The following is a 20,034-nucleotide window of genomic DNA, read 5'->3' on the forward strand; positions in this document are numbered from 1 at the left end:
GTTTGTAACGATAAAGGAGTCCTTAAAATAATCCTTGATAATCCCGGTTGAAACTTCCTTCCTGAGAAAAGACTTTCGAAATACCCTGTATAGTAAGAAGCAATTCACGGTCAATCAGAAACAGTCCGTGCGTATGAAAAATATTATATAAAAATAATGCTCGTGAAAGACAGTAATTTTGCGCTTCAAGAGACACGAAGGAAACGGTTGAACAAATAATATAGTTTTATTTATATTTTGCATATGCGGTCAATTGACCGGTTTACAACCTACTAACAATAATTGTTAAAATTTTAATGTTTTATTTAATTATTAGTCCGTTTAAAGCGTCCCACATTTCCAGGTTGCATAAAATTTTTTATAATTTCATTTCAATCTTAAATTTTATTAAATTTATCCCAAAACTTAATTCGTGAAATATATTTCGTGCTGAAAATTAAATTAAGATGACGTCTCTTCGCGATAAATTCTCCTTAAAGTAGATGTGATCAATGAGAGTAGATTTTTAAAATCTGACTGCACATCCAATGAATTTGGGACCCTTCGCAGACGGGAGCAAGATCTATAAGATGCCCTGCAATAAGATTTCATTATCTCGTCATTATCTCGAACGCCAATCGTGGGTTGTTCGATTTACTTTCAGTCAAAAAGTTCAAATACAAATATTAGATTCCGATTGGCAATATATTATATAATCTTACGTTGAATTAAATTAGGATTAAATTTAGGACACATCATTAGATCGTTATTGCATAATAATAACGGCTGTAGTGTAATAATAACGTGTAAACTTGAATTAGATTTAATATGTTACTTTAATTTATTAAATTAAATTTAACATTATTATCATATTACAGCCGTCCCCTCCCCTTCTTCAGAGTGATTCGTATTTATTTATAATATTTATATTCTCCTTGACGTAAAATAGCCTCAATCTCGCGTAAGATATCAGCAGCTTGTTGCGGGACACCTAGTTTAATAAGTGGAAGATAAATGCCGCTTTGGATCAGTCGTGCGGACCTACTTAGATACAGTGTTTCCAAAAAAGAGTCGAAATTCAGAAGAAGTCTACACTTCGCGAGCGAAACTCGCCGAAACTTCCAACGATCTCTCTGCCGATCAGCAGCTCCGAACGATCGGGAAACGATCCCGCTAGGCCGTTTTGCCCAGAGGGACGTCCTTGTCCCTGCGAGATTTAGCAAGCGTTACTAATATAGCACGATTCTGAAACTTGTACTCGACCGACTGGACTAATCCCGGAGTTGCTTTTCCGTCGCCACCGACCAAAAGACCAACTGCGACTTTTATTCCCTACTAAGAAGTGAACTAGACTGGAACTGCAGTTAAAACCTAATGTTAGCTATTCGTATTCACTACTATCATTTCTATGAAAACAACTTCGGTCTCGTACACATGCTCGAGCGGAATTCAAAAAGTCTCGGTTAACGCGAATGTTTTTTTTTTTTTGGAAGTCCTATTAGTAAACGGAGAGACAATTGATTTCCGTTCCCTTTCGATTCTCCGTTTTTTTCTCTTCGATTTCTTTACTTTTTGATGTACGATTTTCTGAGCGACGGTTTACTCGTGCGTCAAATTTTATTATTAGTTCTCTCACGGTGTCATCTCCAAATGTATTTGTAATCAATTCTAATCGTCTTCTATGCTATCACAGTAATCATTATATCATTATATGTATAGCTTCCCCCAGTATTAATATTACTAATATATTTTAATATATTAACGTTTTTTTTTTTAAACTAACACGCGATTTTACGTGAATTCAACTCTTTGTATCAAGACTACTGTTAAATGTTTTATTTGCAATTTTGACGATAAATAGTTATCGCGTAACAATCTCATTGCAAAATACGATACCCATGAGAGTCACTTTTTTTTCTCGCATTAGAGCGACACGATCGCTTTCATACGCTTGACAGCAACGAGCGTGACCCACGAGTAAAGCATCACCCACGGCGACTTCTGAGTTTTTCACGCGGAACTGGTTCGTCTCCGATTGCGCAGCTTCCAAAAGCGTCTGTCCCTCGACGTGTGATGAATCGAGATTGTGTTCTGCGTCGACCTGGTGCCACTCTTCTCCGGCATGTACATCCTCAGCAGCCGCGCCGCTCTCTCCTCCTGCGACCTGTCCGCTGCTTTTCCGCTCAGGAAACTCAATAGCTTCATGCTCCGCCTCTTCAGCCTCAGTCTATTCAAAAAATTTGTCTCGCTGGTGCTGGACGGACTCGCTCTCCCGCTCTGATCGTCGAACTCCTCCTCGAATCTCCTCGATCTCCTCAGCTGCTCGGCCTGTCTTCTACTCCTGTTCCTTCTCCTGTCGCTCGTCTCGGCGGAGTCTTCCCTCCGCATTGCTTCCCGCCTCTCCTCGGCGTTACGGGAATTGGTCTCCTCCGCTCGTCTCGCGACGGCCTCCAGCTCCCTGAGACGTTCGGCCTCCTTGAAACTCCTGGAATCGGGCGAACCGGCCGTACCCGGCGTCGCGAAACCCGCGTCCGCGTCCACGTCCGACAGCTTGCGGTGCAAATCGACGATCTTCCGGCGGAACTCCTCGTCCTCCTGGTTCAGCTTGGCGAAGACGCGGTCACGCTCGTCCACGTTCGCACCGACGCTCGACTTGGACGCCGTCTGAAACCGCTGTCACCACCATCCGACCTGGTGCTTGCCGCTGCCGGGCGAGTCCTCCTCCTCCGGCAGCGGCTCCAGCCGTCTCCTGCCCAGGAAGCAGCGCAGCGAGCCCAGGCTGCCGCTGCTGCCCAGCAACTGGTCCATGCTCAGCTCCGGTAACGAGCAGTCCTCGCTCTCCGACTCCTGGTCGACGTCGTCCTCCGTCGACAGATTTAGGCCGTAATTGTCCTCACCGATGGCACCGGCGCCACCGCTGCTGCTGCAGCCGTTCGGCGGCGGCTAGGGAAGTCAGGCACAGCTCGGGCTAGTGATTCTTTGCAAAAAGAAAAACAGAAGGCAAGCGTCGTCATGCAGGCAAGCGTGCGAAGCTTATTTCTATCTTCTTGTTATCGCTGCATTCCCGCGTTCACATACGCCTAATATACCAAGGATAAAAAAAAGCCCCTGATTTAGGTACAATATCCGTGTTTCGTATCCCATATTCAGTGCTAGGTGCGGCTATCTGCGGTTTTATCTACCTCAAGTGAGACAGTCAGCTCTGTGAACCTGGAATCTCCACCACGAAAAAAAAAGTTTGACTATATGCCATAATTAAGTGATAATTTATTGCTCTAGTTGCGAATTTATTGTTCCTATCCATTTGCAAGAATTTAATATCAAAAATGGCGGTTATTATTAATTTATTGCTCTTTGTTTAAGTTAAAATGCCATTAAGAGAACAGCAGTGCTAGTGCATGTATATACGTACATAAAGTACAATTATTTGGAAGTGCAGATGTTAGCGTAACGTAAAGTCAACACTTCCACTTTTGATATTAATTTCCTGCGAATGGGTAAGAGCAATAAATTAGCACTTAATTGTGGCATATGGTCAAACTTTTTTTTAATGGGGCTAGATTCACAAAATGAGACAGTCGCATTTAGCGAAAAATTTGGGCATTAAAAATTACGACCTGTAATTCAAAACAATAGTGTTGTAAATTTTATTGAATTATCATGTATTATACATTAAACTTCGTTACAAATTGTTTCCAAAATAAATGCGATTGCAATTTTTTGCGTTTAATACAGAGTGCAATTTAAATGAATTAATGCTCCAGTATTAGATATTATTTTCAAGCAAGCTTATATGAAAAGTCATACGTATCAAGCGATCATTATTTGTATGCAATATAGACTATAATTTATAATGCATACTGTAACAGGTTTTTATTGAATTTTTATTGAAAGCCACGAAGTATTTAGCTCAAAATTTAGCTTAGAAATATTTATAAATTATATTGCACTAAATTATCTTAAAAATTAAGCCTGATTTCTTCTCTCTATGTAAATCGAAGAATTTTATTTAATAGATTAATAGAATTTAATAGATTTATTTTAAAAATTAGAACTTCGGATATGACTCATTTTTATACAGTTTTATAATACATCTCCATTTTATAAATTTATATGTTAACATGTTTGGATATAAATTTATCAATCGTGATCACTTAATACGCGATAAAACTCTTCACAACAATGGGACTTAGTTCACAGTGCTTCTAAGCTTTTGGATATTAATATCGTGTATTGTATAAGTCACAAACATTATTACCGAATTGGCGGTGAAGCTCTCATCGTCTGGTCCGCCGGAGGTTGGCGTGCCCCATATATCGTCGCCAGAAGTCGCCCCGGACGTAGTACCTTCCTCGTCATTTGGATCCAACGAGAATTCGGTTCGCTCCGGGGGTACCGGCGGTTGAAGAAGGTAACCGCCGACACCTTCGCTGAGCTGCTCCAGCAAAACCATCTTGCTGACGACGTAGCTGCTCGCTCGGGCAGTCCACGCTCTCAAACCGGACGGTGGCGACTCCGTGTCCCGATTGTCGTCGTCCCCTTGTTCATCCAGCTCGTCATCTTGATCCAGGCTGCTCATCGTACCAAACCGTCTCAAAGCTCTACGCGAGAATGATCGTTACGGGCGTGGGAGATCGAAAAGTCGCTTTTGAAGCTTGTTGAAGGGCAGTGAAAGTGTGGCGTCTCGCGATAATTTCATATAAATTTTAGGAATTTAGATAATCATTAATCGAGTAATTATAATCGATCCACGATAGGTTTCATTGAATTTAAATGTTGATTGTTGTAAATGTTGTAAATGTTAGGATCAAACAAGTTGGATAAACTTGGTTTTTATTTTGTTTCTCTTATTTTCAACAGCTGAAAAAGCAAATCTTGATATCGATGTTTCGATGTGATAATTATATTAATTTGATAAATACATACACAAATTAATTATAATTTAATCATACCTATAAGGAGGTTCGCCATCACAATCAAGGTCGTCCTCGCTGCCGTCCTCGGTGTTACCATCTGCGGGCGTGTAACTAGGACTGTTACGTCCTGGACTATCGTGCAGTCCATTTCGCAATCTGTGCCTTGTACAGAAATCGGGGGTCGGTGGAAGAACCGAAATCTTTGGTGGCAATGGAGAAAATGGATCCCTTTGCAACGGCGGCGTAGGACAACCCGATCTGTAATGAACGATTACAGTCTGCCGTTACAGTCGCTTAACAAAATTAATGCAGCGATATTTAGATTCTACATTTTGTCACTCAAAAAATATTTTCGGCTTGTATTTACAATAAGATATAGATAGAAGAGATAAAAATTGAGAATTTTTTGGAGAGTTCCCAAAAAGACTTAAAAAAATTGAGTATTTAATGAATATTCGGTTGCACAAAATTACCTGTGACATCTTCGGCAGATGCTGATGGAGTTCTCCTTCGTGGCCATGTGACTACCGTTCTTCCGCGTCATGCTGTTCGACTTCACAGTACTTAGACTTGCGCTCGACGTGGTGCTCTGTTGCTCCACGTCGGAATTCGCCGTGGTGATTTCCTCCGTCGCGGTGTCCTGGCTGGTCGACCGGCTATTGCTCTCTCGGGGGGTTCTGGCCGCCAGTTCCTCGGCTGTCCATTCCTCGAAGGAGCCCTCGTGGTCCGGTGGAGGGATCTGATGCGAATTGCGCACCCATTGCGCCAGGTGATTGTTCTCCCGCGAGTTCTTCAGGATCGACTCCAGGCTCTCGCCGGACTGCAATTCCTTCTCGTCTTCGTTAGATTGCCGAGGTTCTCTTGCGATCTGTTACATTGAAACATCGATTTTGAAATCAAATTTCGAAGAAATAGACGCTTGAAATTAAAATGATTAAAATCAATTTTTCTTTTTTAAATTATTAAACACATTTTTTTTTTAAATATATGGTATATCAAGATAGCTTCAAGTGATATCGTCGTTGTCATCACTTTTCACTGACCTGCGAACATTCCGTGGACTCTTTAGTCGCGGCGAAATTGTTGCCGGGAACCGGACTCTCTTCGGGGCTGCCCTGATCCGATGAGCTCAACCCACAGCCTGTATTCACATAGATGCTAAAACGCAATGAAAATTGGTGCTCATGAATTTTGCGTGGTCCATTCACGCGGCTCTCCGCTTACACCTCGACTCCCGACAAAAAAATATTCCGCGTGGCGCACACGCGTGCTTTCGCGCCGAGTCCACCACTCACATTTGCCGTTGAAGAAGATTGTGCCAGACGGCCTTGAGCTCCGCGGTGGGCGCGCGAAGGATGAGAACGCGTCTTCGGAGTCGACTGTGTGGGCTGCAACCGCCGCTGTTTATCGTCTCGGCGTGATCGTCCACGCTGCCGTTCGGGTGTACGGCGACCTGCAGCCGAAACTCCGTCGGTCTCTTTCGCACGGTGAAGCACGCCTCGGCGATGCTGGACAGTCGCAGGGGTTCTTCAGTGACGAAAAGCACGCGGTCTCGCGATACCCGCGCGAATACTAGAAGATCAGTCAGTAGTAATGCCCAGGACGGTTGCAGACGCGCTCGACCCTCAACCTTAGCGAGAGCTCCGCCGAAAAGCCTCAAAAAAATAGATTCGAATTTTTAATAATCGCTGACCCTCTTTGTGCAGTTAAAAGTGATCGCAAAATACCTCATCATTTATTATCATTTATTACCTCAGCAAAATTGATTAATTTCCGATTTAATTTCGTAGAATTTCAAAGACAAAATAAATAAGTAGTAAATCGACAAGTCGATATCTATCAAAATTTAAAAGTGAATTTTTATTTTTTACTGACATGCAAACAGCATATATTTAAAAGTTATTTAAATTAAAGTCATGTGTGTGTGTATATATACATAAAATATTGTTCACGCGAAATTTTTAAGAAATAAAAAAATATATATATTATAAATTATAAAACTTACCATCGTCTTCCTGGCATTGCTAAGGTAAACGGCTTACATCTCGCGAACACCAATCGAGATTCTACTTCCTGTAAACTTAGCAGAGGCCTTCCGGTGTCCCGTGGCGGTTCCATGACACCCGCATTAGCCGTAGCTTCTCTATAGCCTTGGGCCAAATCCCTTGTTTGTTGGCAATTTCGCGGAGATGCTTGGCCCAACAATCTCGTCATCTCTCTGCAAGCATGTATTTACTACGGAAACGGTACGGTTGTCGCTTGTTCGATACAACTACAAGCGCCGAGAGAAATTGTTTTAAATTTACATTAAAAACTTCTCGTAATTTTGCACTTTTCAAGATTCTAACCGAGACTATTTAAGTTTAAGATTTTAAACAGCACACCGCAGTACCTATTAATATACTAAAAAAATGCAGTATTAAAATATTGTCGATTTTTATAAACCAATAATCCTCCAGTAATATTTATCATTAAATAAAGATATCTTTATTGCAAAGGCAATCGCTTAAAAATCGAGAGTTATTAAAAAAAATAATATTACGAAAAATTCTTAACATAATAATCAGATTACAAATCTAGACCACAATTCATAAAATCGATTAGTCGTTTTTTCATGAAACATAATTATAACAATACTGAAGACACGAGGAAGCTTTAAATAAAATAAAACAAAAGTAGTATATTGTGATTGAATAAATTAATTTCTTGATATCTTTTTCATACTTGCTTCATAAAAAAATGTATATCACAGTCTAATTATCAATCTCCCTTAACTTAATCAAGCTTTGTTTCCAAGATGTAGTTTTTATCAAATGAAAATAATTGATAAACGAATGAGATCTCTTTGTGAAGAGAACACGATCAATTAGCGTGCCAACCTGTAGTGTTCTAAAGGTAGAAGCAACACCCCGGTGAGGTCAGGGCGCCGTTTTTGCGGCACGGCGGGCTCGCAGACCAGCTTGGCGAAGGCCGTGTTCCGTCTGAGAGCGACCAGCAGGCAGCAGGCACGTTGTAGGCCACTGAGGTATCTTCGGTAGGCAGCTGTGATTTTAGGAACTCTACAGAGATAGCTGTCGACCCCGCCGCCCTCGTCCCTGATCTCCTCGGACAGTTTGAGCAGGTCGTCCAAGTTTTGGAAGAGGATCAGATAGTCCGTCGCCGACAAGACGTCGCGTCGCTCGCACAGCGGGACCATGAAGCGCGTGTGGCCGCTCTTCAGGACGCCCCAGTATCTGGTCTCGCGTACAGTTAATTCCTCCTCGGGTGGCGCGTCAGGTGCCAGACTTGGAAAGACCTGTTTGAACGAGTCGCGAGAAGATTTTGGACGACTTTTCACAGAAAATCGAAATAGATGCTTATCTTGAATTGTATATATCGGGAATTTTCGCATTTTGTCATTGTAAGACGAGGACTCGTAATTCATATTTATGTATAGATAGATTAGCGCTTATTTAGAATTGTGTAATATAATACAGTGAGATTCTTTGATTAGTGATCTGTGTTGTACAAGACAGGCAATAATTAAGTATGCAGAGAAGAATAATTTTTGATATTGAATATTTTTAAATTATTTCGATATGAATGTTTTTAAAGTATTTGAAATAATTTGGAACAATATCTGATTCTTAATTTTGGCCTGTAATTTGACGTGAAATAACAGAGTTGAACTTCTTCCTATCGATAACGAGGCAAGAAATACTTTGCTGCACAATTAATAGGAAATTCATTTCTATAATGACTGATAATTAAATCAAAATTCGGTGATCGAACTTATAAGAAGACAAGAACATGTGACAATTTAAAATCTTGGGATGTGAGGGTGACAGGGGATACAATAAATAAACAGAACGCATGGTTGGAAACAAAACTTGTTGGCAACAAAAAAGAGCAACCTGATCAAGGTACAAAACATAACCGCATTAATATAACTTAAACGGCATCCCTCACATGAGAGACGCGCGCGCTATACACTACACGCTCCGCTACAAGTAAAGTACAAAGAAAGAGAAAGAAAAAAAAACAATATACAGGTGTGTGACGCTCTTCGCACTCTTCTTGTGACGAAAACGAAAAAAAAAAAAATAAGCTCTTAATAACGCACGCTGATGACGCGTCTAATAAATTCGCATATTCCCGCTCTAAGTATGATAAGTTCCTCATAAAAATATAAAATTTTTCGACGAATCCTAATATCATTCTAATTTAGATTTTGCAACGTTTTTGGTTTACAAGTGTGTCCGAAAAACAACAGCAGACAGACGATGCAAAATTTCACAAAGCGGTTGACTGTATATTTACTAAATATATACCGCGATATCTCCAGAGTATTAATAGCAATCGTAAAAGCGAGTTTGCAGAATTAGATCTTGCAGTGTCGTATCGTTCGAGCCGTGTCAATTATCACACATCTTCCTGATTGTTTAAAATAAGACTTACTGCAACGATACTCATGATAGAAAAGTTTTTATCAGATATGTCTGCAAGTTTATAATTTCTAATAAAGTAAGCATTAACACTTATAGACGACGCAATTCAGCCTACTGATAGCAATTAAAAAAATATATATATTTTTTTTTTACGATGATGAGACTAACTAAAAAGTTACATATCTCTCCTACGATATTGTCTTTTCATGTTGCAATTAAACGTGTTCGACGCATTTCTCTGCTCGATCGATCGATTATTTTGTTAGAATGGGAGCTTCTTTAACACACTTTCAATCTTTGATCAATTTATGATCCACGTAATTAAGCTTCAATGGCGAATGTAAATTTTAGTGGCACTAGTAGCGATACTCTTTATATTGTGCTAACTATATTTGTCGGTATCTTGAGTCGTCAGATATCACTTGTGATAACGATAGCAATCAAAGTGATTTTGTACGACTATTTCGGATCTAGCGATTTTTTTTCTCTTTTCGTCTATATAGATATTTTAACTAATTTCAACATACATCTCTCGTTTAATAAACATATTTAAATTGGAAGCAATTAAAATTAACAATCTTCTCAGGAATTAAACTTCAAATTCTTTGTTAGAAAAATATCAAGACACATTTAAAATACAAAATCATTTTGCCAATTCAATAACCGACAGATGTAGCGTCACGCGTCAATTCTGTCGTTATTCCACATGCGACGTTTCCTCGTAATCAAGGTACCGATGAATATGTATTACTATTATAATACCGCTACACGGGTAACGTTCACACGAGGACGCCGGTACCGACCTCGGCGTTGAACGTGACCGAATGTTGGACGTTAGAACCGGCGGCGGAGGTGGGCTGTAGAGTGGCGTTCACCGAGCTAGGCCTGTGGTGGGCGCCGGACGACTGAGCACCTCCTTTGCGATACACCTCCAGCACTAGCTGATTCGTGGCAGCCTGGATGAGGCCCAGAATTTCGTCTCGCGGTCTCGTCACGACGTTCGTCGTCTCCACGAACACCACATGATCACCTGGCCGTAAGCCGGAACGTTCCGCCGGGCTTCCCGGGTCCACGCGCTCCACTCGCGGTGGTCTGCCCCACGACAACGAAAATCCCCATGGAACCTGATAGATAAATTAAAAAAAAAAACATTCGGTCAGCAAAGTTAAATAGCACTGACAGACATGCCAATAGGGCAAATATTAAATATGGATAATTTTATCGTATTTCTTCTGATTATACATTATATGTAGATGTACTACGATCTCCATATAGAAAAGTGTGTGATTCGATTTTTCGTTTCAACAATTTTTCGTTTCAAAATTTGTTCTATTCATGTTTTAAATGATTTATAACTTTTATAAACGCACCTGATTGACCGAGGTTTGCCTTATCAGCCTTCTCGTGATAGTGCAGGGTGTTCTGCCGCCTTTCGCGGTGAAACCCGGATGCAAGGGCAGGCCTGTCAGCGGATCGACGGGTTCTAGCTCCAGATGCCTCAGGTACATCAGATCGTCTGTCCCTGAGTTGTTATTATCTGACTCGCCATCCTTGGATAACGGTGGCGACACGACGCAGTCTTGAGGTGCACCCGCGAAAGGGGTGCTCGTGTTTCGGACGGATCCGGCTTCGAGAGGATGCCATGTCGCTTCCTGCAAATAAATTCTTTTCTTTTAATCCTCCTAATTAAAAAATGCGGACGTTTAATGTTAAATGTACTTTTTATTCTGTCTCTAATTTAATTTGGAAATGTAAGTTGGAGGATTATGAGAGATATGAGAAATTTTAGGATAAAAGAAATTAAAAAATCACAATAATTAAGAATTAAAAGCTCCTCGTTCTATTAAATTTTTGCTAAAAAAATTGATTTTAGATTAAGAAAAAAAAATCAACAGATCAACAGAACAGATTAAGAAATAGATTTCAGAATTAGCGAAAAATCTATTTAAGTTGATTATTGTAGTGGTCTCTTTTTTTAAATATAATTGCAATCCAAGTTATGTAATGATAATTTATTAATAATTCCTATTATTATATCAAAATATAAAAATTTCAATACTGCAATGTATTACGTAATTGAACGTTTTCAAAGTGAACTTATTTAGGATATCATTTCAGTAATCCAGTGTTAAATAATGCCTGTGCTCAAAGCGATAATCCGCTTAACATGAAAGAACATTTCAAATCATTGGTATTGTGCAACAGTCATTATATTCTGATGTCCGAGTTAAAAAAATTAGATTACGAATTTAACACGGAGCGAGAAAAATATTAACTTTTCAAAATTTAACTATTTACAAATTTTTTATTATCCTATTATTGTATAATTATATATTATATGTACTATATATTTTCGAGAATTGATATAGTAGCCAACACTAAGAAATATCACAATCGAGTATCTTAAATAATTACTCCGAGTTTCTTATATACTTACTTTTTCTTTTGAATGATTTTTAGCAAAAAAAAAAACTTTCCAGACCACTACAATATTCAAGGATTCGACTAATATAGCAGCAAAGTTTAGTAGACGTCTAGACGCATCCGGTGGTGCGATATACTTGAAATAAATCAGCAGCAGACGTCTCAATCGGCAGAGAGTCTTTCGAGTGAATACTTAATGTTTCGATATACTTACCCTTCTCCTCCAGGGAAACGGGAGCTTTTTAATAATTTGTAGCGCGAAACTTTTCGGAGACACACACTTTGAGAAATTAATATAGCAGGAAACTTTAGTGGACGTCTAGATATACTGCATACGATAAACGATGTACACTCGAAGCGAATCGAGAGCGGATGTCTCTCGATCGAACAAATATATACTCCAAGTTTCGCGTGATATTTACCTTATCCTGGGACAGAGGCAGAGGAAGAGTCATGCAGCCCAGCAGCTCGCTACGTCTGAAACAGGCGGAAAGGGAAACACGCATAAATTTCCGTTGTCCGGAGGAAGGCCGCAAAATACGCGGACACGTTCGTGTAGAATGTGTAGACACATGTACATGCATATATGAAGGCCCGCATACGAGTGTCGTCTATCCGCGGGGATGTATCTATGTATATATACACAGCGTGACCGTAATGTCTCGCGCACTGTATGTACGCGAACAGTGTGAGAAGGAGGGTGAAAGGGGGTGAGAAATGCACGTGGTAGACGTGGTGCGCATGATCCGGGGGAATCGATTCCCCCTCCTACCGCGAAAGGGGTAACCCTCTCGGATATGCTCCCAGAAATTACAATAGTTCAGACATTCGGACGGACCATCGACCGAGAAGACACGCGATTCGGAATTGCGTAATTTTCTGCATTGCTGAAAGTCTTTCGAATCTAAATCTTAGTCAAGAAGTCAAATGTATGATCATAAACAAAATTTTCCCTAACGACAATAATTTACATTTGTAATGTGAGAAATATTAAAAATATGCTAAATAAGATATGCTAATTTCGCACCTAAAGCAATTTCGTATTAAAGCGAAACTACTTAATAAAATGCAAAACTGTCGAGAGATAAAAAGTTTCAATTTCAATGCGTTTTATATAACACAAGCTTTCTTGCGGAAAAATCTCGATATGTGCGAAAATAATTTCAACTACAGAACGAACGAGAAAGCGCGGTGTTGGCTATAAAACAATTGCTGTTAAATAAATGTTTACACAATTATGATTATAATTCAAGCTAAAATGATTTCAAATAGCATATACATATTCGGAGAGTGTATTGCCTTCGCGAAAACAAAGCTTCGTTGCGAGACGGCGTTTTTCCGATGTGAGAGAAATTCTCGGAAGAGCTTAAAATTAGGTTGACTACTTCGATTGGGCAATTCGAAGAATAAACAAGCCAAAGCCGAGGCGGCGAAAGCAAATGGATCGATCATCGATCGAACATCGAATGAGGAGAATCGCGTTTTTTTTTTCTTGTGCGAAGCACACCATATCGACGTGTACACGCGTAAAAATAAACGTAACAATGGATAAACGATCGGCCGATGGGTATAAGTAAATAACCGGATTTATATAGACGCGATGCTAGTAATACAGAAAATAGATATAAGGAGGATACGCGAGACAGATAAATTCGTTGCTCCACTAACATAAATTCCACGGGCTACTCTACGTGGCTCTCGTGCGGTTCGTGCCCGCTTTACGAATTTCACGAGATTTTCCCACGCTGTACCGCCCCGGCGTACCTCGAGAGATCGCTATCTCGTATACGGTACGAGGCATCACGTGCTTGTTAAGCCTCGTAAGTTAACGATGTATCGTTTACGAGGCTTTATCAGGACGAATTAAATCGCGGCCGATTCGCTGATCGAGGTTAATTTCCACGTTTCTATCCTCCCCCTCGCTCTGCGACTATTACGGAACAAGTGAAACAGCTCAAGCCTTATCGCGGCAACCTGTTTTCCAACCGCAAACGTGTTCCGTAATTTGTGCTGAGTTTGCTCTGTTATTTCTTCGCTCTTTGTCCAAAGAAATCATATTATGCGCTAAAGTATTACGCATAAATATATTTGTCTTTACGTAATAAAGATTGTAAAATCTCATAAAAGAATTATAAAGATTTATTTAAAAATAATTAAAGAACTAATCTACTAAAATATGATAGATCTAATCTATTTTATTTTAATTTTCTCTAAATTGAAATCTATTTTCTCGAATTATTCAAAAGATGAATTAAATCAATGTCACATCTAACTTCTTCAATCCCTTTCGATAGCTTTTTATCGATTTTATCGATTTCTTTTTAATTAATTACTAAACATGCCTCTCACGTATACGGATCTCTTGAGAAAATCACAATTAATCTTCCCGTAACAAAACCGAGAAGCACTTATGTTAATAAATAAATTTCCAGGGAACGAGACGTCAGATTCGCATGAAACTTTAGCGCGTTCGCCGCGGCCTCGCGAGATTTACGAACTTAATCTGCGTCAGTATCTTCTTGCACCCTAGACATTATAAGCCCCTACTTCCCTTCCCTCCTTCTCCCTTCTTTCTCATTCCCGTCCCCGCGGAGCATGCTCACCTCGCACGACGATCCCGGTGCCAGACGGCGATGTCCAGAGACGTGGGCCTGTGACCGGTACAGTGACTATTGTACGCCGGGCAGGGGAGTATCAGGGTCTCGCGGAACACCGGATTCGGCGTAGCGCGGTGAACCGCGGTCCTCTTGACTATTCCCTCGCCGCTGGTGTTCTTTAGACTTGCCTTGACGTACGCGTGCACCGGTCCCTCGTACGCCCGCCTCAGGTCCTTGCACCTTATCACTGCGAGAATTGCAAAATTTTGAGATTATAAAAGATAAGTGTACATATGTATTATATATACATATGTGTTTCGTTGTATCGTATTTATTTGTTGAAGAAGTTTTATATTCTGTTTTAAAATAGACCGTCAAAATGTATGTGACTTCGTGCAACGACGCGCGTGAATTTTTGTTTAATAAAAAGAGTTTTCACTGCAGTTTTCAATGATATATGAGTAAAATAAAATGTAATGATTAACGAAAAATAATTATGGCTCTATAAGGCCTTATTTGCTTCACAAAATAAGGATTTTGAAATCACATTCTATATATCTCTTTCTTTCAAACAATTAATCTTAAAATGTAACAAAAAATAGTAAAAAATAATCACTAGATAATTTCTGAATTTAATAAAACATATATAACAATTTATAATGAAAATTTTATAGCTGCAGTCGCCTTGGTAGCTTTCAGAGGTTCTTTTAATTTATGTTTGCATGATACGAAAAAAGGGACTGTCCAATAATGTGATGAAAAGGATCGGCAGTTATGACCTTTGCCCTACTTCATTTTCACTTCATCTTCGCATTCTCTCTACCCACCCGTTTTTATCGATAGAATGGAATTGCGAAGATAAAAGCATAATGAATAAGAAAGTGAATAAGGCTATTGAGAATAATCAATCTTTCAATTCCAGTTGACATTTTCGTTGTCAGTAATCAAGGTCATAGCTCATTATAATGTAGCAACGTCTAGTTTTTAATTATGGCTATAAAAACAGCTATATAACAGCAACAGCTATGTTTCTCTTATATAAAGAAGGGCTTTTGGAAAAACCAAGGATGTTATATATGCGGCACTTGAACACGTGCAGCAATAAACTTCGCAGTACATACGGTGTATATTGCCAGTTTCCTTTACTTGTCATCATAAGTTCCGCTACATTTAATCTGAACGTGTACTCACTTTAATTTGTCGTAATTACACTGCTTCGCAATTATTTAACATTTACAGCTTTTACCGCTGTTTCCGTCAATTTACATCAGTATAATACAGCAGTGTCTTACAGTTAGAAGTCAGTAACGCGAAGTAGTCTCCGTAATGCATGAATTGCCCGATTTAAAATAATAACAATATTTCATTTAATTATAAGTTCAAATATAACATCTATCTTTGCACATTAACTTAAAAATTAACATATTTATTTCACAATAATGTTTCGAAATTTTGAAGAATTTTAAATATTATACGCGTACGTATCGTATATTTTATTAGATACGATGACAAACAATCTTGCTTTTAATATTTACTTGTTGGTTACTAAATGTTGGTTTTTACTTTGATGCGTGCAAATAATGTACAGAAATAACTAAACTCCATTATTTTATTATCTCAGAACATTAAAACCTCTTTAATTACAGATTAGATTTAATTTGTAATATAGATTTCCAGTGAAAATGCATATAAATTGCTCTAAAACCCTTCAGCCTCTATTAACATCAGACTTTAATCTACTTGGACTAAACCGCCTTGAAATAAATAAAATAAAATATTCGTATGCAATTTGTATGCAAAAATAATTTGTATAATGCAGAATATATTTATTTATACATTGTGGCAAATTTTGCATTGTGCGACGGCACTGCGGACAGGAGAAATCCCGGAGAATCGACGCTCCGGGCTCGCTCTTACGGCCGACTGTACCGCGGCACTCACTACTTGCGCCCGAGGACGTCTGACCGATGCGGCATTCGCCACTGGCTCCATCCGTGCCGAGGATTCGCATCGCGCGATCCACTTTTCGGCGATTACCACGCACCACAGCATCATGCTGCGAATAATCTCAAACGACTCGGTAATAAGTCGACGAGCAAGAAGAAGACACGCACAAACGCACATACACACTTCACTATTCATCGCCGCAAATAATTCTCTTTACTGAAATAAATATATCCTCTTTGCTGAAGCAGAATATACATCCGTAGGGAAAATGTTTACTTCGAAAAGTGGCGCAGCATAAGTAATACGAGCGTGATTTCCCGGGGTAAATTGTGTCGACGTTGTGCACTGTTTCGTCTCCCTCGTTGACTCACCCTCGTATACAAAAATTAAACGGAGATTTCTGGATGAGACGAAAGATGACGAGGGAGCCGCGGTGTCACGAGTAATCGAGGACGATTAAGACCGATTCTACGAGACGATCGCGAGACGCGTCAGCAAGCGGCGCATCGACCGAATGCGACGCATCTCGCTCTAAAACGCGGAAAGAACGGTCGGCAGAGCGAATCAACAGAACGGAAGTTGCTGTCGAGAACGAGATAGGACTGGGATCGCGACTGTTTACGCAAAGACAACGCAACGGTGATCAATGTCGATGGGTTTACTAACCGGAATTGAGTCGCCGGGAGGGTCTGTGGGTTACTGGCACAGTATTATGCCGAGTGCGAGGTGCCGAGCGCCCTCGAAGCACCTCCTCTCGCGACACGCAACTGGCGCATGTCTCGTAGCAGCGAAATTTCAGGGGTGTGTAGGGGTAGCAAGCTACCCCACGGCTAGACGGAGGGTAACGAATATTTCTCTTAGAAAAACATATTTTTAGTTTTAGAGGGATACGAAATAATGTTTAATAAGCCAAAAATTACAGCAATTTTCATTACAGCAAAATCTTCTCACTTCTTTTTAGATAAACATTGTGCAAAATTATTAGCTTTATCTTTTCATTGTTCGTTAAAAATATTTTAATCTCAATTTAGTATTACTATATTTTATGCCCCTTTATTCAATATTAACAGATAAATTTACAATATTATATTTAAATATAGTGTTTTTAAAGTTTGATTTACTTCTTTTAAAAAACTTGGTAAAGAATACATTCGTATTCTTCTCGTCTCTATTAACCGTAATTAATATATATATATGAAATAAATGTAAACTTACCTCGAACGTGTATATGCTCCGCCACGAGGGAGCACTCGATTTCGATCGATCCGCGACAATTGGATCTCATCGGCAGCTCGCCCTCGGGACTGAACTTCAAACATCTTCTGACAGTCGCGACCAGGGGTACCTCTGGAGTTGTCGACACAGAAGTGACGAATGATTTCGAGCTATGCAGATCATCCATCATGGACGACTTAGGGCTGTCAAGGTCCCAGGAACTGGTCTTCCTGCTAATGTCGTCCTCCTTACGATCTTCAGTACCGTAGAAGGACAGCTTCATGGCCGGCACGTGCTTCTCGTCCAAGGTCGAATCGAGATCCGTCTCTAACGCGAGCTTCTTCACATTCGGATTGATGGCTTCGACTAGCGTGACCTGATTCTCCTTTATCGAAGGGCTACACGTCCTCTTGGCTCGTTTACCGTCCACCACTTTGTCGCCGTCCTTTCGCGGACGCTTCCGGCGAATGCCACGTTGCCTCTTCAGCGTGAACTCGCCGTCGAGGTCGTTCAGCGGCGACGTGAAAGCCCAGGACACCGGTGAAGGATCCTCCAGGAGTTGACTGACCGACGATATGGAGCTGTCGTTGCGCGCCGGCGATTCTTCCTCTACTACCTCCGCGATAGTCTCATACGTATGATCTGTCATCTTCGATTCCGGCCGTTTTTCGCAGGACGCCTCCAGAATCTTGTTCCTCTCCTCGGCGTCGCCCAGGAGAATTTCCGCTACGGTCTTACTTCCGAAGTTGACTTCTTGCTCTCTGCGCATCGAATAATTGGTTTTTAGTTTAGATTTAGTTAGGATTTGTGTCACACATATAATGAATTTATTTTCTCATTAACGCAATTTCTCAAATTTTTAACATCGCAATTGTTTTTTATACAAGATTAATTCACTCTAGGGAAAATTATGAAAAAGAAAGACGTAATGAAGAATCAAAAAATCATATTTATTTGTCTCTGTTTATTATATATTATCAATTCAATTATCTCTTTAATTATAATCATCTTACCTGTGAAGCACCTCCGTAACCGTGTTGTCCATGTTCTCGTACTTCGGCAAGTCCTGATCTATGGTGAGACTCGAGAGCTTTCCGACGAGCGGCGTCTGTCCCTGCGATGTCTTCGACTTGAAGGGGCTGATTGCTTGAACAAGTTTGGTGTGATACGGCGTCCGGCATCGCGCATGGATCTTCGTGATCTTCGCTAGCTTTGGTAAATACGGCGTTCGCACGACCCGCGTCTTCTGCTCGACGTTTTGGGAATAGACTTTGGTCTTCGTACCGAGTGGCATCGAGCCCGCCTCCATCACGTTTTCCGGGCTGGTCGCCATCGAGATCTGCTGGAAGAAGTCGGAGACATGCGACTGCAGATTCGCTCGCGCCTCGTTGACAACATTTTGCGGCAGCTCGTTGTCGCTCTGAAAGCTCTTGGCGCGACTGTTCATGAAGAGCGCGGGATCCGTCGGTAGGGTCAGGGCGGTGGAGCACTTGCTACCGGGTGGATAATACGTGAGCGGTCCGATGTCGGTGTCTACTCTCGGTGTGCTTTGATAGAAGCTCTCAGACACCGGGGAATTCTCCGTTGCTTGTGACATAGATTGGCGTTTATTTGATCTCAGATGTGGCTTCGTCGCCTGCAAAACACATTGAAGAATACGTTTTTTTTTTTCAAAGCAACACTACGTTAGATAGATATTTATTGTTTGCTTCTTGACTTTAAAAGGGATTTAAGAAACGCTATTTTAGTCGAAGAAGAATCAGAAATGTCACTCTTTTATAGATTCTTTTACCATTTTGATATCCAGAGCTATCGTATTTCTTCAAGCGTTATATATATGTTAGCATATGTTATATTATTATACCGTATTATTATAAGAGAAAAGGAATATTGAACTTACTGTTACCTGAAAGTACGTCCTCAAGTCAGTTCCGCTACTCCTACACCTTCTCCTACGAGCCGGCGTTGTTCTGGATGTGTTCGACACATTCTGAGTAGATACCTGCCTGGTTCGGCAGCTAGCAGAAGTCGGCGGTGTGTTAGACAGGTCTCGGAAAGGCCGGCGGGGAGGCTTGTTCAAAGTGGGCGGACCGTGGGGTGTCGAACTGGTTGTCGACAACGATCTTGAAACCGTCCACTTCAGCATCTCTAGATGCTAAACGAGCAGAGAAAGAGAGAGAGGAATGATAACGGACAATTTTTAAAATAATTGGAAAGGTTGTTAATTGGTGATAGTTTCTCAAGAAATACCCAAATCAACATAATAATTGATATCCTGTCTCACAAAATTTTGTAACTTATATTTTAAATAAATTCGTTGAATTTCTTACTAAAACAGAAAGCGTTCTCAGCGTCAAGCATAATTAATTTTCTAGGTTATTCTTTTTATGCATGTAAATTATCATTCTTTTAATTCTAATACATGTCAAGTGTGCTCCGGAAACCACAAAGCCCGCACGAAACGATTATTTTCACCTCAACACATCACTTTCCCCCGGCGTGTTCGCCGGTAATAACATTTCATTAAAG

General features: G+C 40.4%; 1 protein-coding gene across 1 annotated transcript; it reads right to left on the reverse strand.

Moving 5' to 3' along the window:
- Positions 1 to 2,655: 2,655 nt before the first annotated feature.
- LOC105450081 lies at positions 2,656 to 19,651 on the reverse strand. Its single transcript, XM_011689728.1, has 15 exons — positions 19,412 to 19,651; positions 18,519 to 19,141; positions 17,506 to 18,266; positions 14,350 to 14,590; positions 12,169 to 12,223; positions 10,693 to 10,974; positions 10,126 to 10,446; positions 7,775 to 8,190; positions 6,901 to 7,113; positions 6,191 to 6,550; positions 5,939 to 6,053; positions 5,369 to 5,763; positions 4,932 to 5,153; positions 4,238 to 4,580; positions 2,656 to 2,922 (listed from the first exon to the last, which is right to left on the reverse strand). The coding sequence occupies exons 1-15, from the start codon at positions 19,649 to 19,651 to the stop codon at positions 2,656 to 2,658; spliced, it is 4,854 nt and encodes a 1,617-aa protein (XP_011688030.1).
- Positions 19,652 to 20,034: the final 383 nt, after the last annotated feature.

The sequence above is a fragment of the Wasmannia auropunctata genome, unplaced genomic scaffold (genome assembly GCF_000956235.1).
Source record: "Wasmannia auropunctata unplaced genomic scaffold, wasmannia.A_1.0 LD336069.1, whole genome shotgun sequence".
Classification (NCBI taxonomy): domain Eukaryota; kingdom Metazoa; phylum Arthropoda; class Insecta; order Hymenoptera; family Formicidae; genus Wasmannia; species Wasmannia auropunctata.

Excerpts from the sequence above, each read along its gene's own strand:
- LOC105450081 (XM_011689728.1), bottom strand. The coding sequence starts at position 19,651 with ATGCTGAAGTGGACGGTTTCAAGATCGTTGTCGACAACCAGTTCGACA. Across the intron at positions 12,224-14,349 it reads CACCGGGATCGTCGTGCGAG|ACGTAGCGAGCTGCTGGGCT; the intron begins GTGAGCATGCTC and ends CGCCTGTTTCAG. Across the intron at positions 5,764-5,938 it reads AGTCCACGGAATGTTCGCAG|ATCGCAAGAGAACCTCGGCA; the intron begins GTCAGTGAAAAG and ends TCAATGTAACAG.